The sequence below is a fragment of the Lonchura striata genome, chromosome 3, assembly GCF_046129695.1.
Source record: "Lonchura striata isolate bLonStr1 chromosome 3, bLonStr1.mat, whole genome shotgun sequence".
NCBI lineage: Eukaryota > Metazoa > Chordata > Aves > Passeriformes > Estrildidae > Lonchura > Lonchura striata.
In genome coordinates, this window is record NC_134605.1 from 113,441,257 (window position 1) to 113,467,529 (window position 26,273).

Genomic DNA, 26,273 nt, shown 5'->3' on the forward strand with positions numbered 1-26,273 from the left:
TGAGCCCCCTCCCCACCCCTGAGCCCCCTCCTCATCCCTGAGCCCCTCCTGAGCCCGGGGCTGGGGCAGGGAGCAGCCCAGGCCCTGCAGTGCTTCTCAGGTGTTTCCCTGCTGGGTTGGGAATGTTCCTCTGGAGAATCCGTGCTTGTGAGGAGCCTCAGAGCTGCAGGAGGTGTTTGTGCAGCTGGAGGCAGGCCTGGCTGCGTCCTGCCTGCAGCTCTGGCACCTCCCTGTCCCCACCAGGGGCACCTGCCACTGCTCCCGTGTCGGATCAGGCTCTGCTTTCTCATTTATTGTAAATTAAATGAGACACACAGCACCGTGTCACACGCGTGGGTCAGCTCCCGGGGCCTTGGCCTCACATCCCTGGCCTCTCTCCGTGCCTTTGTCCCCCTGCTGCTGTGAGCCCACTGTGGCACTGGTGGGATGGGCTGGGTGGAAAACCACGGCACTGGGGGTGGCTGGAGCAGCCTGAGGCCACTCTGCTTCCCCACTTTGTCAGGTTTCACCTCACAAGTAAAAACCGAGAGGAAAAGACCCAGACAAACTGAATAAACCTCAGTGTCCCAGAGAGGCTGGAGGAGAACTCCTCACACCTGTAGCAGAGGGTGAGGAGGAGCAGCACTGGGATCTAATTGCAGGAGAGTGCAGCACTCCCATTTCCACGAGGGTGGAGCCAGGGCAGCCTCAGGGTGGGGAGCTGATCTCTGCTCTCATCTGAGCACCAGATCCCCCTGGGAGCAGTTCCTGTGCCCCAGGCCCTGCGTGGGGAGCCACGGGCAGCCTGAGAGTGGGGAGCTGATCTCTGCTCTCATCTGAGCACCAGATCCCCCTGGGAGCAGTTCCTGTGCCCCAGGCCCTGCGTGGGGAGCCACAGCAGCCTCAGGGTGGGGAGCTGATCTCTGCTCTCATCTGAGCACCAGATCCCCCTGGGAGCAGTTCCTGTGCCCCAGGCCCTGCGTGGGGAGCCGAGGTGCTGGGACAGGGATGTCCCTGCCCCTGAGCCACCCCGGTCAGGCTGTGCTGCCCAGGCCCTGCTTCCACTGACTGCCTCTTCTGCTCACTCCTTTAACAGTGTGGCATTCCCCAAGGAAAGGCTGGAGGCTAAATTGCCAAGTGCTGGACAGGTGAGAGCTGCAGAGCTTTTCCTCGTGCTGTGAGCAGCGTAGAGCTCCAGACCTGCACCAGCAGCTCACTCTGGGCTCTGCCAGCCCAGCTTGGGGCTGGTGGCTGCTTTGCTCTGTGCTGGTTCCCTCCAGTTCCTGCCTCCCTGAGGATTCCCTCCTCTCCCAGAGCTTGCTTGGTGCCGTGCAGGGAGGGATTGGGCAGAGTCCATGGAAGAGAAACTCTGCTCTGCTTTCCTTGGGGCAGTTGCACCCAGATTGGAAAGAGCCCAGGGCTCAGTGCTGCTGCTGCTCAGTTCAGAGACAGAGTGGGTTCTCAGGAATTCATCCCCTTCTATACAAATGGCTCATCAGAGCCAGGGACAGGACTGTCCATGGTGGAGAACATCAGAGCATCAGAGCCAGGGACAGGACTGACCATGGTGGAGAACATCAGAGCCAGGGACAGGACTGACCATGGTGGAGAACATCAGAGCCAGGAACAGGACTGTCCATGGTGGAGAACATCAGAGCCAGGGACAGGACTGTCCATGGTGGAGAACATCAGAGCATCAGAGCCAGGGACAGGACTGACCATGGTGGAGAACATCAGAGCCAGGAACAGGACTGACCATGGTGGAGAACATCAGAGCCAGGAACAGGACTGACCATGGTGGAGAACATCAGAGTCAGGGACAGGACTGACCATGGTGGAGAACATCAGAGCCAGGAACAGGACTGTCCATGGTGGAGAACATCAGAGCATCAGAGCCAGGGACAGGACTGTCCGTGGTGCAGAACATCAGAGCCAGGAACAGGACTGTCCGTGGTGCAGAACATCAGAGCATCAGAGCCAGGGACAGGACTGACCATGGTGGAGAACATCAGAGCATCAGAGCCAGGGACAGGACTGACCATGGTGGAGAACATCAGAACATCAGAGCCAGGGACAGGACTGTGTGTGGTGCACAGCATGGTCTGTTCCTTCCCAGCAGCTCCAGGTCTATTCTGTCCCTACAGCTCCTGGCCTCTTCCTTCCCAGCCTGGCACTGCCTTTCCTGCCCAGCCTGGCATTGCCTTTTCTTCCCAGCCTGGCATTGCCTTTCCTGCCCAGCCTGGCATTGCCTTTCTTGCCCAGCCTGGCACTGCCTTTCCTTCCCAGCCTGGCACTGCCTTTCCTGCCCAGCCTGGCATTGCCTTTCCTGCCCAGCCTGGCACTGCCTTTCCTGCCCAGCCTGGCATTGCCTTTCCTTCCCAGCCCATCACTGCATTTCCTTCCTGCTCCATCTCTGCCTTTCCCTTCCCAGGGCTGGGCACCTGCAGGGACAGGGACATGGGGACAGGGACATGGGGACAGGGCTGGACACCTGCAGGAACATAGGGACAAGGTTGGGCAGCTCCTGCAGGGACAGGAACAATGGGGACATGTCACACGTCCTGCAGGGACATAGGGACAGGGCTAGGCACCTGCAGGGACAGGGCTGGACAGCTCCGACAGGGACATGGGGATGGGGACATGGGGACATGTCACACCTCCTGAAGGGACATGGACATGGGGACAGGGACATGGGGACAGGACAGCTCCTGCAGGGACATGGGGACAGGGACATGGGAACAGGACAGCTCCTGCAGGGACAGGGACATGGGGACAGGGACAGGGACATGGGGACAGGGACATGGGGACAGGGACATGGGGACAGGGACAGGGACATGGGGACAGGGACAGCTGCCTGGACACTCCTGGCAGCAGCTCAGCAGCTCAGAGACATCTGCTGGGTGATGACAGCTCCAATGAAATGTAAAAACCAACTCCCTAAAAAGCCAGAGATGGGGAAATGGGGCCTGGGGCTCCCAGGACAGCTCTGGAACAGCCCACACCGACCTGTGCAGGACTCCTGCAGGGGGGAGTGACATCCCATGGACAGCACGGGGACAAAAAGGTCCCACCTGGGTTCCTGTGAGGCCTTTGGGCTCCTGTGACACCAGTGAAGCAACAAAACCAACATTAAACCCCCTGCCCTGGCTTCAGGTGAGGGGGGCTGTCTCCAGAGGAGGTTTTCTGCTGGAGCTCAGCTCCAAACAGGAATTGCTGCAGGCCCCAGGGAGTCACTCTTGGGGTGCCAGGGACCAGGGGTGGACTGAATCTCATTTGTGTGAGGGAATCAGCACCTGAGCAACATCAGCACCTAAAAATAAATAGAGGGAGAGACTCCAGAAAAGCTGAGCTCTGCTGCAGCTGAGTAAATAAAGAATGGAAATATTAATAACTAGGGGCAGTTTAACAATACTTGGCCAAAAGTTCCAGGGAAAACAAGGCTTGGAAGGGGAAAAACCCAGCTGTGCTCTTTGAGGGAGGGAGGAAACACAAAAGTGGGTAGAAAGAATGTAAACAATGAGTTAGGATTTGTTGTGAGTGGTTTCCAGGCTGTGGTTTGGCAGAGGGGCAGTGATGGGGCAATGAGCTGTGGAGAGGGATTCACCTTCCAGAGGGGCTGGGGGAGCTGGGAAGGGGCTGGAGAGTTCCTGAGGAGCTGGGAAGGGAATGGAGAGTTCCTGAGGAGCTGGGAAGGGAATGGAGAGTTCCTGAGGAGCTGGGAAGGGAATGGAGAGTTCCTGAGGAGCTGGGAAGGGAATGGAGAGTTCCTGAGGAGCTGGGAAGGGAATGGAGAGTTCCTGAGGAGCTGGGAAGGGGCTGGAGAGTTCCTGAGGAGCTGGGAAGGGAATGGAGAGTTCCTGAGGAGCTGGGAAGGGAATGGAGAGTTCCTGAGGAGCTGGGAAGGGGCTCAGCCTGGAGCAAAGGAGGCTCAGGGGGACCTTGTGGCTCTCACAGCTCCTGCCAGGAGGGGACAGCCAGGGGGGATTTGGGATCTGTTCCCAGGGAACAGGGACAGGACAAGGGGAAATGGGCTCAGGCTGGGCCAGGGCAGGCTCAGGGTGGGCAGCAGCAGGAATTTCTGCCTGGAAAGGGAGCTCAGGCCTTGGCACTGCCCAGGGAGGGTTGGAGTGCCCATCCCTGGAGGTGTCCAGGGAATTCCTGGATGTGGCACTCAGGGCTCTGGGCTGGGACAAGGTGGGGATCAGAATTCACAAAATCAGAGAATTCCCAAAATTCCTGTAATAACCAGGTTGGAAGAGCCCTCCAAGCCCATCGAGTCCATCCCAGCCCCAACTCAGCCCTGGCACCCAGTGCCACACCCAGGCTTTGTTAAACACACCCAGGGATGGGGACTCCCCCACCTCCTTTGCAGCCATCCCAGAACTTTATCACCTTCCTGGGAAGAACTTTTCCCTGATATCCAGCCTGAATTCCCCTTGGAATTCCACAGCTTGGGCTGTGTGCTCTGGCTCCCAGGGCTGCCGGCCTCGCTGGGCTCGCTGTGCTGGGCATTTCTCCACCCCAGGGATTTTGGGGTCTGGGGCTGGCCCGGCTGGGTGCTGCCTTGCCCCGGGGTGTTTTCAGTCCCTGCTGCTCCCGAGGTGATTTCCCAGCTCTGGGAAGTTTTGCTGTGCCCGGAGCCCTGCAGAGGTGCCAGCCCCGGGTGCTGTCCCTGCCTGGGGACGCGGGGAGCTGGGCAGGGAGGTGCCAGCCTGAGCTGCCAGAGGGGCCTGGTGCCAGCATTACAGTGCTTAGAAACATTTTTAACCTGTCAGCTTTTACCACACTAAATTATAAATGTCTTAAAACTAATTATCTGAAATTACTCCTTATGAATCCTAATACAATGTATATTTTTATAATTCTTTTTAGCATTCTTTTTATAATTCTTTTTATTCTTTTTAGCATTCATTTTATCATTCTTTTATAATTCAATTTCTTTAAAATATCTAATCTTTTAAATAAAACCATCTTTTAAAACTTTGTTTTAATTCATTTTTTTCTCTTAATATTTATCCTCTTTCATAATATTTCTACTATTATACTATTTATAATATTTCTATTTTTGTAATATTTCTAAGTTAACGTTTTTCTCTCAAAGTTTACATACAAATGCACACTATATAAACTTTCTATCGAGTTTTTAAATTTTTCTACAGATCTCTTTCCCGGCACTTTCTGTGGGGTTCATTTGCACTAATGAGGTGGGAGAGATTCAGAACGTGTTCATGATGAGCACGGGAAGATCCAGAACAGAATAGAGGCAGGAGATGGGGAGGAACCCGTGGCAGGGGGTTTGCACCAAGGTCAGCTCTGCGGTCCCTTCCGAGCCAGTCCATTTGGGATTCCGTTATTCCATGAAAATGGTTTATCTCCTTGGCCAAAAAGGGGTTTTTGAGGCTGCCCTCGGAGTTCCGTGCCATTGGCACCCACTGCCAGCAGGAGGAGAAGGGGTGGGATGGAGGGAGTGAGGAAATGTTGGGAATGAAGCCAAACGAGGGGGAAAAGTGCTCAGCAGCAGGTTTTGGGAGTCGTGGTGTTCAGGTTTTGGAGGTCATGGTCTGCAGGTTTTGGGGGTCGTGGTCTGCAGGTTTTGGGGGTGGTGTGCAGGTTTTGGGGGTCGTGGTCTGCAGATTTTGGAGGTCGTGGTGTGCAGGTTTTGGAGGTCGTGGTCTGCAGGTTTTGGGGGTCATGGTCTGCAGGTTTTGGAGGTCGTGGTCTGCAGGTTTTGGGGGTCGTGGTCCGCAGGTTTTGGGGGTCGTGGTCTGCAGGATTTGGGAGTCGTGGTGTGCAGGTTTTGGAGGTCGTGGTCTGCAGGTTTTGGAGGTTGTGGTGTGCAGGTTTTGGGCGTCATGATCTGCAGGTTTTGGGGGTCGTGGTCTGAAGGTTCTGGAGGTCGTGGTGTGCAGGTTTTGGAGGTCGTGGTCTGCAGGTTTTGGGGGTCATGGTCCGCAGGTTTTGGGGGTCGTGGTCTGCAGGTTTTGGGCGTCATGATCTGCAGGTTTTGGAGGTCGTGGTCTGCAGGTGGCTGAACGTGGATTTTGGGGGGGTTTGGTAGCCCAGGATGGTGACAGGAGCCAGGAGGACCAGCAGCAGAGGCTCCCTTGGGTGGTGGGATCCTGGGGAGGACCAGGGGTCAGTGAGAAGGTTCAGGGGCTGGAAATGGGTGTGGGAATTGGGCAGTGTCCAGCCAAGGACCCCGGGAATGCAGGTGCAACCCCCAGGGTTGGGGAATGCTTGGACAGCTCTAAAATACCAATAACAGAGAAATGACATAATCCTGGAACTCGGGCAGATGGCAGGGAGCAGGAGCTGGAGGGAGCCACTTTCGGAATAATCAATATGAAATATGAAAATCAGAGAATCTCAGGTTGGTAAAGGCCACCAGTGCCACCCCTGCCATGGCAGGGACACCTCCACTGTCCCAGCTGCTCCAGCCCCAGTGTCCAGCCTGGCCCTGGGCACTGCCAGGGACACCACAGCTGCTCTGGGTAACAAAATGTGATGATTTTAATGGGGAATGTAAGGAAAGAATTGTTAGAATATTACCCAAGCAGTGCTAGAATTTGCACCCCTGAACCTTTAAGACCAGGACAGGAGTGTTTTTAAATCCACTCAGAACTGCAGTCAGGCTGATGTTCCCTGTGTGGTGGGAGCTCTGGTATCCCAGTGTTTCTCACTGCTTTGGGAGATGGGAAAAATGCAGACAGAAAAGTTCCTGGAGCCTCAGAGTCAGGGATTGTGCCGGACCCACTGCTGGAGCCCGCGCTGCACAGCCCTGAGGGAATCAGGGATTTGCCTCCCTCACATTTCCAGGAATAAGGGAATGTTTCTGAAGCACCTTGGCCTGCATTCCTGCAGCCAGGCTGAGCCAGTAGGAGCAAAAATGGAAATGGTGCCATTTCCTGCTGCTTTGGTGCATTCTGCACTCCCTGATCTCCAGCTGCCTCCCTGCTCTGGGGAGCAGGGACAGGACAAGGGGAAATGGCCTCAAGGAGGGAGCAGGGTGGCAGCAGCAGGAATTTCCCCATGGAAAGGAGCTCAGGCCTTGGCAGGGGCTGCCCGGGGAGGATTGGGGTGCCCAGGGCAGGCCTGGACGTGGCACTCAGCGCCCTGGGCTGGGCACGAGGTGGGGATTGGGCACAGCTGGGGCTGGGGGGATTTTCCTTTTCCTTCTCAGGGATTCTGTGTCTGGGTGGGAGCTCCCTGCCTGCTGGGGAGTAATTCCATGCAAGGCACTTTTGGGTTTGGGTGTCAGCTCGCCGAGTGCAGCTCAGAGCTGCCCTTTTTCGGGGTGACAGAGAGCGGGCTGGAGAAGGATGGCACCGGTTGGTTGTGTGGCTGGGTAAAGCAGAGATGGTGGTGGCACGATCACTTGTCCTGGGAGGAATCATTTCAAGTGCTCCATCACCTCCGTGGGGTTTTGGGGCTTGACTTTGGGCCCACCTAACACAAACTCCTGACATGAAATCTTTGGTTTTAAAGTGTAGCAGAGGCGGCACAGCCACCCCACGGCAGGGCTGGATGGGAGATTGGGAATTAGGAACCGTTCCTGGCAGGGTGCCCACCCTGGATCCCTGGCAGTGCCCAGGGCCAGGCTGGGCACTGGGGCACCCTGGGCAGTGGGAGGTGTCCCTGCTGTGGCAGGAGTAACCTGTGAGTTTGGCTTTCCCAGGAGTTTTCCTGCTGTTCCTCTGCAGAGCTGGGACAGGAGCTGGAGCTGGGACGGGAGCAGAAGGGGGGACGGGGCAGGAGCAGATCTGGGACAGGAGCAGATCTGGGACAGGAGCTGGGATTTGTAGAAGGTTCTGGAGCAGATCTGGGACAGGAGCTGGGATCTGCAGCAGGAGCAGGAGAAGATCTGGGACAGGAACTGGGATTTGTAGAAGGTTCTGGAGCAGATCTGGGACAGGAGCTGGGATCTGGAGCGGCATCTGGACCAGAATCTGCAGCAGGAGCAGATCTGGGACAGGATCGGGCATCTGGAGCAGGATCTGTAGCAGGAACAGATCTGGGAGCAGGAGCAGATCTGGGACACGATCTGGAGCAGGATCTGGAATCTGGGCCAGGATCTGGGATCTCAAACACAATCTGGGATCTGGGCCAGGATCTGGAGCAAGATTTGGGATCTGGGCCAGGATCTGGAGCAAGATCTGGGATTTGGGCCAGGACATAGAATCTGGGCCAGGATCTGGAATCTGGGCCAGGATCTAGGACAGGAGCTGGAATCTGGAGCAGGATCTGGAATCTGGGCCAGGATCTGGAGCAAGATCTGGGATCTGGGCCAGGACATAGAATCTGGGCCAGGATCTGGGCCAGGATCTGGAATCTGGGCCAGGACATAGAATCTGGGCCAGGATCTGGAATCTGGGCCAGAATCTGGGATTTGGGCCAGGATCTAGGAGAGGAGCTGGGATCTGGGCCAGGATCTGGAGCAGGATCTGGGATCTGGGCCAGGATCTAGGACAGGAGCTGGGATCCGGGCCAGGATCTGGGATCTGGAGCAGGATTTGGGATCTGGGCCAGGATCTGGGATCTGGAGCAGGATTTGGGATCTGGGCCAGGATCTGGGATATGGAGCAGGATTTGGGATCTGGGCCAGGATCTGGAGTGGGATCTGGGCCAGGATCTAGGACAGGAGCTGGGATCTGGGCCAGGATCTGGGACAGGATCTGGAATCTGGGCCAGGATCTAGGACAGGATCTGGGATCTGGGCCAGGATCTGGAGCGGGATCTGGGCCAGGATCTAGGACAGGATCTGGAATCTGGGCCAGGATCTAGGACAGGATCTGGGATCTGGGCCAGGATCTGGAGCGGGATCTGGGCCAGGATCTAGGACAGGATCTGGGATCTGGGCCAGGATCTGGGCCAGGATCTGGAGCAGGAGCTGCTGTCCCTGCCAGGGCAGAGCCTGGCTGAGCTCCTCTGCTGGCTCCCCTGGCAGGCACTGGGCACGGGCACAGCGGGGAGGGAGGGCTGCTGGGAGATGGGTATTGGGGCTTGGGAGATGGGATCTTGGGATATTGGATACTGTGATATTGGGATATTGGGGTATTGGAATATTGAAATACAGGATATTGACATATTGAGATACTGGATATTAGGTTATTGAGATATTGGGATATTGGGATACTTGGTATTGGGATACTGGGATATTGGATATGGGATATTGAGATATTGGGATATTGGGATGTTGGGATATTGGTATATTGGATACTGTGATATTGGGATATGGGATATTGAGATATTGGATGCTGTGATATTGAGATATTGGGATATTGGATACTGTGATATTGGGATGTTGGATACTGTGATATTAGGATATTAGATATTGGATACCATGATACTGAGATATTGGTTGTTGGATGCCATTATTGATATATTGGATATTGAGATATTGGATACTGTGATATTGAGATATTGGGGTATTGGATACTATGATATTGAGATATTGGGATATTGAGATATTGGATACTGTGATATTGAGATATTGGATGCTGTGATATTGATATATTGGGATATTGGTATATTGGATACTGTGATATTGGGATGTTGGATACTGTGATATTGAGATATTGGATATTGAGATATTGGATACTGTGATATTGGGATATTGGATGGTGTGATATTGGGATATTGACACATTGGATACTGTGATATTGGGATATGGAATATTGAGATATTGGATACTGTGATATTGAGATATTGGGATATTGGGATATTGGATACTGTGATATTGGGATATTGGGATATTGAGATATTGGGATATTGGGATATTGAGATATTGGGATATTGGGATATCGGGGTATCACCCAGCAGAAGGAGCAGGGACCCCCAGCTCTGGGCTTTAATTCGGAGGGGTTTATTTAGGATTTCTCCTGAACTCTCCTCAGCACCGATCCTGCCCTGGCCCTGTCCCGGTGCCAGGGGTGGCCAGCGCTGGTTTAGTGGCCACCATCACCATCACCCTCCCGTGGCCGTGTCTGCGCCCTGCAGAACCCTCTGCACCTCCCAGGATGATCCCTGCCCTTGTCCTTAGGCTGGAGCCAGCCTAATTCCAGTCAGGAATCTCCTGCTGGAGCCAGAGGTGGAATAAACAACAGGGGAAGCCGTAACTTCTCCTCTTTAGTGGCACAAACCCCTGGGAACTGCCCACGGAAGGGGCTGGAGCTGGATGGGTCTTCAAGGTCCCCTCCAGGCGAGCCCTGCCTGGCACTGGCTGGTTCTGGATTTCAAACTGGGCTTGAGACGAACCCAGAGCTTTTTAGAACTTCTCCGAGCTGGGGGAGCTGGGTGGCATTTATTTATTTAGGGTTTTGCTTGGTTGGTTTGTGTGAGGCCACATTGCACGGTGCAATAACCTCCGTTAGAGGCACTTGATGAATCGTTTGTTAATGGTAATAGTAAATTTGTTAATTTACTGGGAGGAATGCTTCCTCCTGAGCCTGGGGGCTGAGAATTCCCAGAGGAATTCTGGCCTGCCCCATTGCCCTGGGGCAGTGCAAGGAGCCCCTGCCCGCGGATGGGTTCAGAACCACAATATTCCTCCCCAAAATCCCTAAATCCCAGCTTTTCCAGCTCCCCTCCGTGTGGGTGCGTTTCTCTTGATAAATATTTCGTGTGGAAGAGTAGCTTTTGTGCTTTTATAGTAATTTATTTTATATTAACTTGTTCAGGGGGAGGGATGGAGTGAAATATAAGCAGCTGGTCAGTCAGCCTGCGCTCGGTGAGCTTGGGGCGTTCGTTTCCAAGCTGCTCTTTCCTTCTGTGATCCTCTTTTTGTTTGTTTGCTTGTTAAAGAACTCCTTGTAGGAGGCTGTGCGCTGTTTCCTCCTCCCTCCAACAGAGCAGCATGGGGTGGACCTAAAAACCGTTTGTAAGAAACGAAAGCTTGAAAAGCAGGAAAATGAAAGCTAGGGAAAAAATCATGGAAAAAATAATCAATAGCAGCATCAAGAGCTATTTGGCGGCGGCGGCGGCGGGCCGGCTCGCCCCGGAGCAGCCGGGCCGCATTTTGGGGATGCGCCGGCGGTGCCCGGGCGGTGCGCGCTCCCGCGGCGGCCCCGTTGCCGCGGAGACGGCGGGTGCGCGCACCCGCGGGATGGAGCCGCGCCGGGAGCGGCGGGCACCGGGCGGCCGCCGCGCAGGTGGGTGGCCCGGCCCGGCCCGGCCCGGCCCGGCTCCCTCCGGGGACGGGGCAGGGCAGGGCCGCGGGACCGGCCCCGAGCGGGGACCGGAGCTGGAGCGGCCCCGGAGCGGCGCGGGAGCCGCGGGAGCGCTCCGGGATGGCCGGGGCCGCTCCGGGATGGCCGGGGCCGCTCCGGGATGGCCGGGGCCGCTCCGGGATGGCCGGGGCCGCTCGGGGCTCTGCGGGGCCGCTCGGGGCTCTGCGGGGCCGGCTTCTAGGGCTTTGTAAGGTCGGCTTCTAGGACTTGTAGGATCGGATCCCGGGACTTTGTAGGATCGGCTCCCGGGGCTCTGTAGGATCGGCTCCCAGAGCTCTGTAGGATCGGCTCCCAGGGCTCTGTAGGATCGGCTCCCAGAGCTCTGTAGGATCGGTTCCCAGAGCTCTGTAGGATCGGCTCCCAGAGCTCTGTAGGATCGGCTCCCAGAGCTTTGTTAGGATCGGCTCCCAGAGCTCTGTAGGATCGGCTCCCAGAGTTCTGTAGGATCGGTTCCCAGAGCTCTGTAGGATCGGTTCCCAGAGCTCTGTAGGATCGGCTCCCAGAGCTCTGTAGGATCGGCTCCCGGGGCTCTGTAGGATCGGTTCCCAGGGCTCTGTAGGATCGGCTCCCAGAGCTCTGTAGGATCGGTTCCCAGAGTTCTGTAGGATCGGCTCCCGGGGCTCTGTAGGATCGGTTCCCAGGGCTCTGTAGGATCGGCTCCCAGAGCTCTGTAGGATCGGTTCCCGGGGCTCTGTAGGATCGGTTCCCAGGGCTCTGTAGGATCGGCTCCCAGAGCTCTGTAGGATCGGCTCCCAGAGCTTTGTAGGATCGGCTCCCGGGGCTCTGTAGGATCGGCTCCCGGGGCTCTGTAGGATCGGCTCCCGGAGCTCTGTAGGATCGGCTCCCGGGGCTCTGTAGGGTCGGCCCCGAGGGATGCAGGAGGATCGCTCGGACAGGAGTTGAGGAACAGCTCGGGGGGGATGCAGGAGAGCCGGGAGAGGGATGGAGGAGAGCCGGGACAGGGATGGAGGAGAGCCGGGAGAGGGATGGAGGAGCCGGGACAGGGATGGAGGAGCAGGAACAGGGATGAAGGAGGGCCGGGACAGGGATGGAGGAGGGCCGGGACAGGGATGGAGGAGCAGGAACAGGGATGAAGGAGAGCCGGGACAGGGATGGAGGAGCCGGGACAGGGATGGAGGAGAGCCGGGACAGGGATGGAGGAGCCGGGACAGGGATGGAGGAGCCGGGACAGGGATGGAGGAGAGCCGGGACAGGGATGGAGGAGAGCCGGGACAGGGATGGAGGAGAGCCGGGACAGGGATGGAGGAGCCGGGACAGGGATGGAGGAGAGCCGGGACAGGGATGGAGGAGCCGGGACAGGGATGGAGGAGAGCCGGGACAGGGATGGAGGAGCCGGACAGGGATGGAGGAGCCGGGACAGGGATGGAGGAGCCGGGAGAGGGATGGAGGAGCCGGGACAGGGATGGAGGAGCCGGGACAGGGATGGAGGAGAGCCGGGACAGGGATGGAGGAGCCGGGACAGGGATGGAGGAGAGCCGGGACAGGGATGGAGGAGAGCCGGGACAGGGATGGAGGAGCCGGGACAGGGATGGAGGAGAGCCGGGACAGGGATGGAGGAGAGCCGGGCAGGGATGGAGGAGCCGGGACAGGGATGGAGGAGAGCCGGGACAGGGATGGAGGAGCCGGGACAGGGATGGAGGAGAGCCGGACAGGGATGGAGGAGAGCCGGGACAGGGATGGAGGAGCCGGGACAGGGATGGAGGAGCCGGGAGCGCTGCTCGGGGGGTGAAGAACCCGGACAGGAGTGGTGAATTGGGCTGTGCGGGGGTTTTGGGGTGAGCTGGGCTGTGTGGGGGTTTTGGGATGTGCTTAGGGTGTGTTTGGGGTGTGCTTGAGGTGACCTCCGGGTGTTCTCGGTGTTTTTGGGGTGAGCTCGGGGTGTGCACGGAGGGGTTTTGGGGTGTGTTCAAGATGTGCTCAGGGTGTGTTTGGGGTGAGCTCGGGTTGTTTTCAGTGTTTTTGGGGCGAGCTCGGGGTGTTCTCAGGGTGTTTTTGGGGTGTTTGGGGTGAGCTCAGGGTGTGTTTGGGGTGTTCTCAGGTTGTGTTTGGGGTGTGCTCAGGGTGTGTTTGGGGTGTGTTCAGGGTGTGTTTGGGGTGTGTTCGGGGTGTGTTTGGGGTGAGCTCAGGGTGTGTTTGGGGTGTGCTCAGGGTGTGTTTGGGGTGTGCTCAGGGTGTGTTTGGGGTGTGTTCAGGGTATGCTCAGGGTGTGTTTGGGGTGAGCTCAGGGTGTGTTTGGGGTGAGCTCGGGCTGTTCTCGGGGGTTCTCGGGGTCTGTCCGAGGGAACACCCCAGTTCCCTTCTCCCTGTCCTTGCCCAGCTCCGAGCGGGGCAGAGCCGGGGCAGCGACCGCCCATCCCGGCCGTGCTCCGCCGGGGCCGGTGCCTCCATCCCCGTTCCCGGGGCCGGTTTCTCCATCCCCGTTCCCGGGGCCGGTTTCTCCATCCCCGTTGTTCCCGGGGCCGGTTTCTCCATCCCCGTTCCCCGCAGATCTGGGGTCAGCTCGCACAGGGGACGAAGGCACCGCCACCTCTGCTGCTGCAGCTGCTCCCCGCCCTGCTGGGGACGTGGCACTCCCAGGAACTGGCTGTGAGCTGAAAACAGCAGAGGTTTGGAGATAAAACTGCTCAGAAACTCGACAATCTGTGCAATAAATTGTATCGATCATCACCGGGTGTCGCAGCAGTCCTCAGGGATTGATTTTCCTCAGTTCTCCTCCGTAAAATCCCAATTATCTGTTTATATTCTGGGGTTTGTGATTGTTTATAACTTTATTTCTGACCACCGGAACAGAATCGCCTTCAACTCTCTTCAAAATTCCTACAAACCCTGTGAAAATAACACTGAAATTCGTCCTTCCTGCTGCTAAAACCCCCTCGGTTTGCAGTTTTCCAGAGGACAGAGATCAATCCCTGAGCCTCCTGCCCGGGCCCACGGCACAGGCAGGTAGAGAGGCACGGTCAGATCCCAACACGTTTGAAATGTTTCCCTTCGGCAAAAAATTTCGGCTGCTATTTTTGGATTAGACGTTTTAACCTACATTGGTGGTGGATTAGAAGCTGTTTGTGATTTTCTCTGCCTCCTTTGTCGGGATGGCTTTGGGCTCCCGGCTCCTGAGCGGCACCAGGAGCACGGGGAAAGGCAGGAGGCACCTGGGGAGCTCAGAGCTGAAGCGGGCACCAGCCCAGGTGTGCCCAGGTGTGCCCAGGTGTGCCCAGGTGTGCCCAGGTGTGCCCAGGTGGGCGGGAGGCCCCTGGGCTGTGCCAGCTCTGGGGGGCAGCAGGGCCAGGGCAGTGCCTGGGGCACCTCCAGGGCTGGGGCAGCTCTGGGCCCCTCCTGCCGGGAGAGACCCGGAGGGGCTGGAGCGTGTCCAGGGAAGGGAACGGAGCCCCAGGAGGGGCTGGGGGAGCTGGGAAGGGGCTGGAGAGTTCCTGAGGGAGCTGGGAAGGGGCTGGAGAGTTCCTGAGGGAGCTGGGAAGGGAATGGAGAGTTCCTGAGGAGCTGGGAAGGGGCTGGAGAGTTCCTGGGGGAGCTGGGAAGGGGCTGGAGAGTTCCTGAGGGAGCTGGGAAGGGAATGGAGAGTTCCTGAGGAGCTGGGAAGGGGCTGGAGAGTTCCTGAGGAGCTGGGAAGGGAATGGAGAGTTCCTGAGGGAGCTGGGAAGGGAATGGAGAGTTCCTGGGGGAGCTGGGAAGGGAATGGAGAGTTCCTGAGGGAGCTGGGAAGGGGCTGGAGAGTTCCTGAGGAGCTGGGAAGGGGCTGGAGAGTTCCTGAGGAGCTGGGAAGGGAATGGAGAGTTCCTGAGGGAGCTGGGAAGGGGCTGGAGAGTTCCTGAGGGAGCTGGGAAGGGGCTGGAGAGTTCCTGAGGAGCTGGGAAGGGGCTGGAGAGTTCCTGAGGGAGCTGGGAAGGGAATGGAGAGTTTCTGAGGAGCTGGGAAGGGGCTGGAGAGTTCCTGAGGAGCTGGGAAGGGGCTGGAGAGTTCCTGAGGGAGCTGGGAAGGGAATGGAGAGTTCCTGAGGAGCTGGGAAGGGGCTCAGCCTGGAGCAAAGGAGGCTCAGGGGGACCTTGTGGCTCTCACAGCTCCTGCCAGGAGGGGACAGCCAGGGGGAATTTGGGATCTGTTCCCAGGGAACAGGGACAGGACAAGGGGAAATGGGCTCAGGCTGGGCCAGGGCACGCTCAGGGTGGGCAGCAGCAGGAATTTCTGCCTGGAAAGGGAGCTCAGGCCTTGGCACTGCCCAGGGAGGGTTGGAGTGCCCATCCCTGGAGGTGTCCAGGGAATTCCTGGATGTGGCACTCAGAGCTCTGGGCACAGCTGGACTGGATGGGCTGGGAGGGATTTCCCCAATTTCAGTGACTCTGGGATTTTGGGATTGTCCAGGGAAGCAGAGCCACGTTTCTCATTCCTGCTGAGCAAAGGGCAGGACTTGGCTGATTCCCAGTGTGGAACAGAGCAGGGATGAATCTGCCCTATGCCCACATCCCCATATTTCTATATTCCCACATTCCCACAGTCCCACATTCCCACATCCCCGTCTCATTCTCCTGGAAGCTGCTCTGTGCTGCCCTGGGTGAGGTGATGAGCTCCCCCTGAGCTCCCCAGCTGTATTCCTGTTTTTAGGGATGTTCGTGCTGCAGCCCCAGCTCTCCCTGGCCGTGTGCCCCCTGCAGCAGCGCTGGCTCTGCTGTTCACCCATCCCTGATTTTTCCTGACAAACTCTCGGGAAGCAGCGAGCTCCAGCAGGAGCTGCTGGCAGGGGCTGCTGGGCTGGACACGCAGGTGAAGCCAGCGAGAAGAAATGCTGATGTCTGACTTGAGTTCAGAAGGCTGAGTGATTTCTTTATTATAACTATACTGTAATAAGTTAATATTATATAATAGGAGATGCTAAAACTACAAACGTACTTGTTTAACACCATGTCTACCTAACAGCTCGTGCCCTTCCTCTCGAGGGTCTAGATAAAGTAAATTGGATTGGCCACCAGGCTCAAACAATCCTCACCAGAATCCAACCGAGCATCACCCCAGGGAAACAATTCTTTACATTCCACATGGCAAAGCAAGGAGCAGAAATGGAAATTGTTTTCTCTTTCTTTCCTCTGTGCTCCTCTATAAAATATCCTATGAGACAGTAAAAAGCAAAGACTTACGGACACCCGGATGTTTTTGGGCACTGAGCTGCCAAAAAATACCTCGTGAGCAAAGCAATAACCTTAAAAGCAACAGCCTGTTGCATATTCATATATCTCATACATGATCCATAAATTCCTTGCAAATTCAGATTTTTTCTGGTTTTTGTCAGCTTCTTCCCCTTAATCCTGGTGGTTCCATAAAGACAGAGAAGGTGGGGGAATGTTTGTTCTGATAAGGACGCTGTAAATCTTTATGTGCCCTGTCGCTGTTATCTCTGTGCAAAGCGTTTCTGCATTCTCATCTCTTTCTTGAGCTAATTAGAAAGTATTTTACGTAGCAGAGTTTCTATTTTAACGTTGTGTTACAACCTAGGAATATATTTCACACAGTACCTAAGAGAATTAATAGAGCACAACTTTCTAACATTGCAATGTAGTGTTCATGGTAATATTTGCAAAAAGCCAATGATAAAATGTACATTTTCCACACGGGGACACCACCAGCACCTTTCCCTCCTCAGGCTCGTTCCTTTTGCAGGATTAATTGCTTTGCACGGCCTGGGGAATTCCCTGCTGACCATTCCCTGCTGACCATTCCCTGCTGACCATTCCCTCACTGACCATTCCCTCACTGACCATTTCCTCACTGACCATTCCCTGCTGACCATTCCCTCACTGACCATTCCCTCACTGACCATTCCCTGCTGACCATTCCCTCACTGACCATTCCCTCACTGACCATTCCCTCACTGACCATTCCCTCACTGACCATTCCCTACTGACCATTCCCTGCTGACCATTCCCTCACTGACCATTCCCTCACTGACCATTCCCCTCACTGACCATTCCCTCACTGACCATTCCCTGCTGACCATTCCCTGCTGACCATTCCCTCACTGACCATTCCCTCACTGACCATTCCCTCACTGACCAGTCCCTCACTGACCATTCCCCTCACTGACCATTCCCTGCTGACCATTCCCTGCTGACCATTCCCTCACTGACCATTCCCTGCTGACCATTCCCTCACTGACCATTCCCTCACTGACCATTCCCCTCACTGACCATTCCCTCACTGACCATTCCCTCACTGACCATTCCCCTCACTGACCATTCCCTCACTGACCATTCCCTGCTGACCATTCCCCTCACTGACCATTCCCTCACTGACCATTCCCTCACTGACCATTCCCTCACTGACCATTCCCTGCTGACCATTCCCTGCTGACCATTCCCTCACTGACCATTCCCTCACTGACCATTCCCTGCTGACCATTCCCTGCTGACCATTCCCTGCTGACCATTCCCTCACTGACCATTCCCTGCTGACCATTCCCTCACTGACCATTCCCTCACTGACCATTCCCTGCTGACCATTCCCTGCTGACCATTCCCTCACTGACCATTCCCTCACTGACCATTCCCTGCTGACCATTCCCTGCTGACCATTCCCTCACTGACCATTCCCTCACTGACCATTCCCTCACTGACCATTCCCCTCACTGACCATTCCCTGCTGACCATTCCCTCACTGACCATTCCCTCACTGACCATTCCCCTCACTGACCATTCCCTGCTGACCATTCCCTCACTGACCATTCCCTCACTGACCATTCCCTGCTGACCATTCCCTCACTGACCATTCCCTCACTGACCATTCCCTCACTGACCATTCCCTGCTGACCATTCCCTGCTGACCATTCCCAGCCTGCCCTGGTTTCATCCCGGCCTCTCTTTCCCATTCCTGGCCCTTCCCTCTCCCCTTCTCCCATGGGCGAGGACGGAGCTGCAGGGCTGGGCACACCCAGGCCCGCAGGAGCCCTGGCACTGCCCAGGACTGGCACCCAAAGCAGCTGGCAGACGGGAATTGCATCCCGAGGAGCCGCTGGAATTCTGAGGAGGTGCTTGTGGGGCTCGTGGCTCTCTCCCGAAGGAAAACCCCCGCTGGTGGCACAGGAGCGGGGCTGGAAATGCGGATTTGGCTGCAGGAGCTGCAGGTGCTGGTGGCAGAGCTCAGGTGGGCGTCGGGGCACAGCTGAGCTCGGCCAGGCTGGAGAATTCCCTGTGCTGCTGCTTCCCAGGGATGGAATTCCCTGTGCTGCTGCTTCCCAGGGATGGAATTCTGTGTGCTCAGGAATGGAATTCCCTGTGCTGGGGCAGGGAGAGAGAGAGACCTGCTGCTTCCCAGGGATGGAATTCCATGTGCTGGAGCAGGGAGAGAGCTCTGTGAGAGCTGCTGCTTCCCAGGGATGGAATTCCATGGGCTCAGGGTGGAATTCCATGGGCTCAGGGATGGAATTCCATGGGCTCAGGGATGGAATTCCATGGGCTCAGGGATGGAATGCCATGGGCTCTGGCATTCCCAAGGGATGCAATTCCATGGGCTCTGGCACGGTGAGGGGCTCATCCCCATTCCCAAGGGATGGAATTCCATGGGCTCTGGCATTCCCAAGGGATGGAATTCCATGGGCTCAGGGTGGAATTCCATGGGCTCTGGCACAGTGAGGGGCTCATCCCCATTCCCAAGGGATGGAATTCCATGGGCTCAGGGTGGAATTCCATGGGCTCTGGCACAGTGAGGGGCTCATCCCCATTCCCAAGAGATGGAATTCCATGGGCTCTGGCATTCCCAAGGGATGGAATTCCATGGGCTCTGGCACGGTGAGGGGCTCATCCCCTGGTCCTGCTCCAGGGAGCTCCTCCCAGTGAAGCGTCCCAGCCAAACCCACCCCAATTCCCAAATGTGTCTGGGGGAGCGCTGAAGGCGCAGTGCCAGCACTGCAGGGCGGCTCTGCCCGGAGCGGGGATGGGAAGGGATTCTTCCCTCGGATCCTGGAGGAGGAGGCAGGAATTCCTGCAGGGATCCCGTCCTCGGTGCTCCCAGCTGCCCAGCACCCCGGGCTGGGGTCAGGCTGGTGATTCCCTGCACCCCTGGGCTTGGGAAAAGGGGAACCACCCAAGGGGGCTCTGCAGGGCACCCCTGGGGTCCAGAGGAGCGGCAGGATCCCGGGGCACCGCCAGGAATTCCGGACAAAAGGCTGGGAACCCTCCTTGGGTGTCCTGAGAGGAAATTCCTGCTGCTGCTCCTGCCTGGCACTGCCACGGGACACAGGGATGGGCAGTGCCCCAGTGCCAGGCTCCTTCCCTGTGGATAATTCTGCTCTGGCAGATCCCTGTGTGTGCTGGGCTGTTCCCTGTGGGAATTCTGCTCTGGCAGATCCCTGGCACTGCTGGGCTGTTCCCTGTGGGAATTCTGCTCTGGCAGATCCCTGTGTGTGCTGGGCTGTTCCCTGTGGGAATTCTGCTCTGGCAGATCCCTGGCACTGCTGGGCTGTTCCCTGTGGGAATTCTGCTCTGGCAGATCCCTGGCACTGCTGGGCTCTTCCCTGTGGGAATTCTGCTCTGGCAGATCCCTGGCACTGCTGGGCTCTTCCCTGTGGATAATTCTGCTCTGGCAGATCCCTGTGTGTGCTGGGCTGTTCCCTGTGGGAATTCTGCTCTGGCAGATCCCTGTGTGTGCTGGGCTGTTCCCTGTGGGAATTCTGCTCTGGCAGATCCCTGGCACTGCTGGGCTGTTCCCTGTGGGAATTCTGCTCTGGCAGATCCCTGGCACTGCTGGGCTCTTCCCTGTGGATAATTCTGCTCTGGCAGATCCCTGGCACTGCTGGGCTGTTCCCTGTGGGAATTCTGCTCTGGCAGATCCCTGGCACTGCTGGGCTGTTCCCTGTGGGAATTCTGCTCTGGCAGATCCCTGGCACTGCTGGGCTGTTCCCTGTGGGAATTCTGCTCTGGCAGATCCCTGGCACTGCTGGGCTGTTCCCTGTGGGAATTCTGCTCTGGCAGATCCCTGTGTGTGCTGGGCTCTTCCCTGTGGGAATTCTGCTCTGGCAGATCCCTGGCACTGCTGGGCTGTTCCCTGTGGGAATTCTGCTCCCTCACCTCTCCGTGTCCCCTGCAGCCCCCCCAGACCCGTGAGTAACATGAACGAGGCCATGGTGACCCACGCGTCCTCCGGAGCTCCCACGCCAACCAAGAGGTACCGGAGCCCCTGCTGGGCTGTTCCTGGGAAAGGGGAATTCCTGGGAAAGGGGAGTTCCTGGGAAAGGGGGGAGTTCCTGGGAAAGGGGGGAATTCCTGGGAAAGGGGGGAATTCCTGGGAAATGGGGGATTCCTGGCAAAGGGGAATTCCTGGGAAAAGAGGGAATTCCTGGGAAAAGAGGGAATTCCTGAGAAAGGGGGGGGCGGGGGGGGGAATTCCAGGAGTTCCAGCTCCCCTGACCCTCCCAGACCTGCAGGGAAGGGGTAAATAACAATTCCTGCAGGGAAGGGGTGAGTAAATAACAATTCCTGCAGGGAAGGGGTGAGTAAATAACTATTCCTGCAGGAATAGGCGAGTAAATAACTATTCCTGAGGGAATTAGTGAGTAAATAACTATTCCTGCAGGAAGGGGTGAATAACTATCCCGGGCAGGGGCTGCAGGGGTGCCCATCCCTGGAGGTGTCCCGGGAATTCCTGGACGTGGCACTCAGAGCTCTGGGCTGGGACAAGGTGGGGACTGGGCACAGCTGGGAGGGGTTTCCCAATTTCAGGGGCTCTGGGATTTGGGGATTTGGGGATTCTGAGTGCTGGGGTGCCCCGGGGCTCTGTCTGGGACATTTCCAGGCTCAGGACTCCCTCGGGAGGAGGCTCCGGTGGGAGCAGCCCTGGGCAGCCCGGAGTGAATCCCAGGTCCTGCCCCGGCTTGCAGGAGGCTCCGTGAGTCTCCCGGCACCTTCCCACCCTTTTCGGGCTGGAATTCCCCAGTTTGGAGCAGCCTGGGGCCATCCCGCAGCTGGCTGGGGGCTCTGTCCCCTGGCTCCTGGAGGATGCAGGTGGAGAGGGGAGGGAGGGACAGGGCCTGTTCCCCTGGAAAATCCCTTTTATCCCTGCTCCGCTGCTGGCAGCGCTCTCCCGGGATTGACTGCAGCTTCCCCTGGCCCAGCTGAGCCCCCCAGGCCGGGGCTGGAATGAAGGGCTTCATCTCCCCTGCTGGAGGCCCTGCCACGTCCTGGCAGCTGCAGTTGCAGCTGGAATTGCAGCTGGAGGGGGTTGGGAGCTGCATTTCTGTGCCTGGAGCTGCTCAAAGCGGCCGCTTCCCCCCCAGCCCGGCTTCTGCTGGAAAGCCAGATGTGCTCCCACAGTGACAATTGTTCCCTGTGCTGGAAGAAACGCTGCATGGAAACGGGAGGAGCTGCAGCCCTGCCCGCCCGTCACCTTCTGTTCTGGTTTGAAAGTAAAACCAGTGAGAGACTCCAAGTCAGAAATACAATTTATTGGGAAAAGGGGAAAAGGACAAAAATACATGCAATAATACAAAGGGAAGTCAGAATACAACCTGGCCAGCGTGCTGGTAGCAGTCCGAATTGGAGTAGCTGCAGTCCTCTTGGGATGGTAGATGTAGTTGCTGTGTCTTCTCGGAGAACCTGTGGAAAGGCTCCCCTCTGTGTGGAAATCTCCAGTTTTATCCAGGTGGGAATGCCTAGCTCCTCCCCTTGGGCAGAGCATCTCACAATGGGTCATTATGAGTCACAAGGTGTGTCCTTAATCACCTCCTCCTCCTGGACGGTGTTATCTCTCAGGCATTGATGGGGCCATTAACAGCAGATAAGGAAAACTGCCCCAAGGCAACTCCTACTCAGATGGGAATTGGAAAACCTTTTTTTTTTTTTTTTTTTTAATCTTGGACACCTTCGCACGGCAGGGTTGGGCTCGGCCCGTCCCCTGTCCCCTGCGAGGCACAGCAGAGCACAGCCGAGATTCCTTCCCAGGAGCCTCCCGCACCTCCGGGAAAACCTGGGAACCTCTTGGGTTTACGGTGGGGAGCCAGAGGCCGTGTCCTGCCCAGCCCCTCCGGCTCTGAGGAGCATTTTGGGTGCTTTGTTCCTCCATCAGAGGCTTCTTCCTCCATCAGAGGCTTGTTTCTCCATCAGATCTTTGTTTCTCCATCAGGGGTTTGTTCCTCCATCAGATGTTTGTTTTTCCATCAGATCTTTGTTTCTCCATCAGTTATTTATCTCTCCATGGGATCTTTATTTCTCCATCAGATCCTTGTTCCTCCATCAGATCTTTGTGTCTCCATCAAATCTTTGTGTCTCCATCAGATCTTTGTTCCTCCATCAAATCTTTGTGTCTCCATCAGATCTTTGTGTCTCCATCAGATCTTTGTTCCTCCATCAAATCTTTGTGTCTCCATCAAATCTTTGTGTCTCCATCAGATCCTTGTTCCTCCATCAGATCCTTGTTTGTCCATCAGCTCTTTGTGTCTCCATCAGATCTTTGTTTTTCCATCAGCTCTTTGTTCCTCCATCAGATCTTTGTTTCTCCATCAGGGGTTTGTTCCTCCATCAGATGTTTGTTTCTCAATCAGATCTTTGTTCCTCCATCAGATCTTTTTTTCTCCATCAGTTATTTATTTCTCCATTGGATCTTTGTTCCTCCATCAGGGGTTTGATCCTCCATCAGATCCTTGTTTCTCCATCACATCCTTGTTTATCCATCAGTTATTTATCTCTCCATTGGATCTTTGTTCCTCCATCAGATCTTTGTTCCTCCATCAGGGGTTTGTTCCTCCATCAGATTCTTGTTCCCCCATCAGATCTTTATTTCTCTATTAGATGTTTGTGTCTCCATCAGATCCTTGTTTCTCCCTCACATCTTTGTTTCTCCATCAGATCCTTGTTTATCCATCAGTTATTTATTTCTCCGTTGGATCTTTGTGTCTCCATCAGATCTTTGTTTTTCCATCAGATTTTGTGTCTCCATCAGATCTTTGTTTGTCCATCAGATTTTGTTTCTCATTCAGATCTTTGTTTCTCCATCAGATCCTTGTTTATCCATCAGTTATTTATTTCTCCGTTGGATCTTTGTTTCTCCCTCACATCTTTGTTTCTCCATCAGAGGTTCCTCCTTGGTGCTGTAGGGCTCCAGCTCCCCGCAGGAGCCGGCCCCGGGATTTGCTTTATTTACCCCAAATATGGAGCAAAGAGGGATCCTTTGGTGTGGGGGCAGTTTTGGGAGGAGGAGAAAATGGAATTTATTGGGAAAGAGAACTGCTCCTGCAGGCTGCCAACTGCACCAGACACTGCTGGGCATGGAGGGGGTCCCTGGAGAGGAGAAGGATCCAGGGAGAGCTGGGGGGGCTCACCTGGAGAGGAGAAGGATCCAGGGAGAGCTGGGGGGGCTCACCTGGAGAGGAGAAGGATCCAGGCAGAGCTGGGGGGGCTCACCTGGAGAGGAGAAGGATCCAGGCAGAGCTCAGAGCCCCTGGCAGGGCCTGGAGGGGCTCCAGGAGAGCTGCAGAGGGACTGGGGACAAGGATGGAGGGACAGGAGCCAGGGAATGGCTCCCAGTGCCAGAGGGCAGGGCTGGCTGGGAGATTGGGAATTGGGAATTGTTCCCTGGCAGGGTGGGCAGCCCTGTCACAGGGTGCCCACCCTGGATCCCTGGCAGTGCCCAAGGCCAGGCTGGGCACTGGGACATGCTGGGACACCCTGGGACAGTGGAGGTGTCCCTGCCATGGGATAGGGCCAATCCATCCCATAATTCTCTGATGTTTTTGGAGGCAGCTGAGGGATGACCTGGGGGGAGCTGGGCACCCCCAGGCGTGGAGAAGCAGAAATGGGAATTCAGACCTGGGCTGGGAGCAGGTCCAGCCCCAGTGAACTGAATGCTCCCATGGGTGCTGCTCAGTGCTGGGGATCAAATCCTGAGGGATTTAATGAGCCCTGGGAAAGGAAAAACTGGGAATCTGCTGAGGCCACAGCCTCAGCCTTGCAGGGCTCACCCAGGGGTGCCTCAGTCTGGTGGATGTTCAGTGTCCCCCCTCAAACCCCTCCTTCCATGGTGCTCCTTCCCTGGGGGCTCCACGTGGGTAATTCCTTTTTTTCCCTCTTTTTCCCAAGCCCTGGCTCTGCCCCCAGCGTGTCCCTGGGCACGACCTGGGAGGAAAGTGTGTTTGTGTGTGGGAATGGGGATTCTGTTTGCTCACAGCAGAGCAGTGAATTCTCCATTTGGAAAATCTTCCTGGGTGCTGGGGCAGGGATTGACTGCAGGGCATGGAGAGCTGGAATGCCCAGCAGGGATGGCACAGGGATTGTGCCACGGTGGCAGTGCCACCTGCCCAGCGTGACCCCCCTGTCCCCAGGGAGAAGGGAAGGTTGTGCCTTTGTGTCTGGGCTGAAAAAAGAACATTTTGCTGCATTTCCCTGGGGTTCTGCTCCATGCCCTGCTGCACAAAGCTGTCGTCAGGATAGCACAGAATTTATCACTTATTTCCCCCTGGGTCTGCCTTAGTTCTGGCCAATGTTCCCTGCAGTCAATCCTGTGCAGAGGAGTGCCCCAAACTGCAGCAGCTTTATTTTTGGGAGCCCTCACAGCAAACGGAGCAGGCAGCAGGTGCTGGGTGCCTGGCACGGGCAGTGCTGGAGAGCCAGCCCCACCTGGCAGATGGCACAGAATCAATGAGAGAATCAGTCACAGAATTGGGGAATCAATCACAGAATTGGGGAATCAATCATAGAAATGGGGAATCAATCACAGAAATGGGGAATCAGTCACAGAATTGGGGAATCAATCACAGAATTGGGGAATCAATCACAGAATTGGGGAATCAATCACAGAAATGGGGAATCAATCACGGAATCAGGGAATCAATCACAGAAATGGGGAATCAATCACAGAAATGGGCAATCAGTCACAGAATCAGGGAATCAATCACAGAAATGGGGAATCAATCATAGAATTAGGGAATCAGTCACAGAAATGGGGAATCAATCACAGAAATGGGGAATCAGTCACAGAATTGGGGAATCAATCATAGAAATGGGGAATCAATCATAGAATTAGGGAATCAGTCACAGAATTGGGGAATCAATCACAGAAATGGGGAATCAATCACGGAATCAGGGAATCAATCACAGAAATGGGGAATCAATCATAGAATTAGGGAATCAGTCACAGAAATGGGGAATCAATCATAGAATTAGGGAATCAGTCACAGAATTGGGGAATCAATCACAGAAATGGGGAATCAATCACGGAATCAGGGAATCAATCACAGAAATGGGGAATCAATCACAGAAATGGGCAATCAGTCACAGAATCAGGGAATCAGTCAGAATCAATGGCACACAATCACACAATCACATAATCAATCATATAATCAATCACATACACAATCACACACACACACACAATCACACACAATCAGAATCACACACACAATCACACACACAATCCCACACACAGTCACCAGGTTGGAAGGGACCTCCACGACCATCGAGTCCAACCCGGCCCCAACAACTCCACCCTGGCACCCAGTGTCACATCCAGGCTTTGTTAAACACACCCAGGGATGGGGACTCCCCCACCTCCCCAGTCCCTGGGAATTCCCAAAATTCCCAGAATTCACAGAATTACCAGGATAGAAGAGACCTCCAAGCCCATCAAGTCCAACCCAGCCCCAACAACTCAACTCCACCCTGGCACCCAGTGCCACATCCAGGCTTTGTTAAACACACCCAGGGATGGGGACTCCACCACCTCCCCGGGCTGCCATCCCAGAACTTTATCACCTTCCTGGGAAGAACTGTTCCCTGATATCCAGCCTGAATTCCCCTTGGAATTCCACAGCTTGAGGCTGTGACCTCTGGTTCTGTCAGTTCCTGGAGAAGGAGCCCAACCCCAGCTGAGCACAGCCACTGTCAGGAGCTGTGGGGAGTGCTGAGGTCACCCCTGAGTCTCCTGTTCACTTCCCTCCTGCTTTGGCTGTGCTTTGGGGCTCTGGGGCTGTTTGCCCACAAAAAGGGTTGGGTTGTTCGTAGAAGGATTTTTCAGGCCCTGGCAGGGGCTGCCCAGGGAGGTTTGGGGTGCCCATCCCTG

At 56.0% G+C, this 26,273-nt stretch overlaps 1 protein-coding gene across 1 annotated transcript in view; it reads left to right on the forward strand.

Moving 5' to 3' along the window:
• DTNB (dystrobrevin beta) overlaps positions 1–26,273 on the forward strand; it is a 129,683-nt gene that overhangs the window by 30,892 nt on the left and 72,518 nt on the right. Inside the window, exons 10-11 of the mRNA XM_077782498.1 lie at positions 20,313–20,390; positions 21,041–21,046. Coding sequence (XP_077638624.1) covers positions 20,313–20,390; positions 21,041–21,046 — 84 coding nt within the window. The remainder of the gene's footprint in view (positions 1–20,312; positions 20,391–21,040; positions 21,047–26,273) is intronic.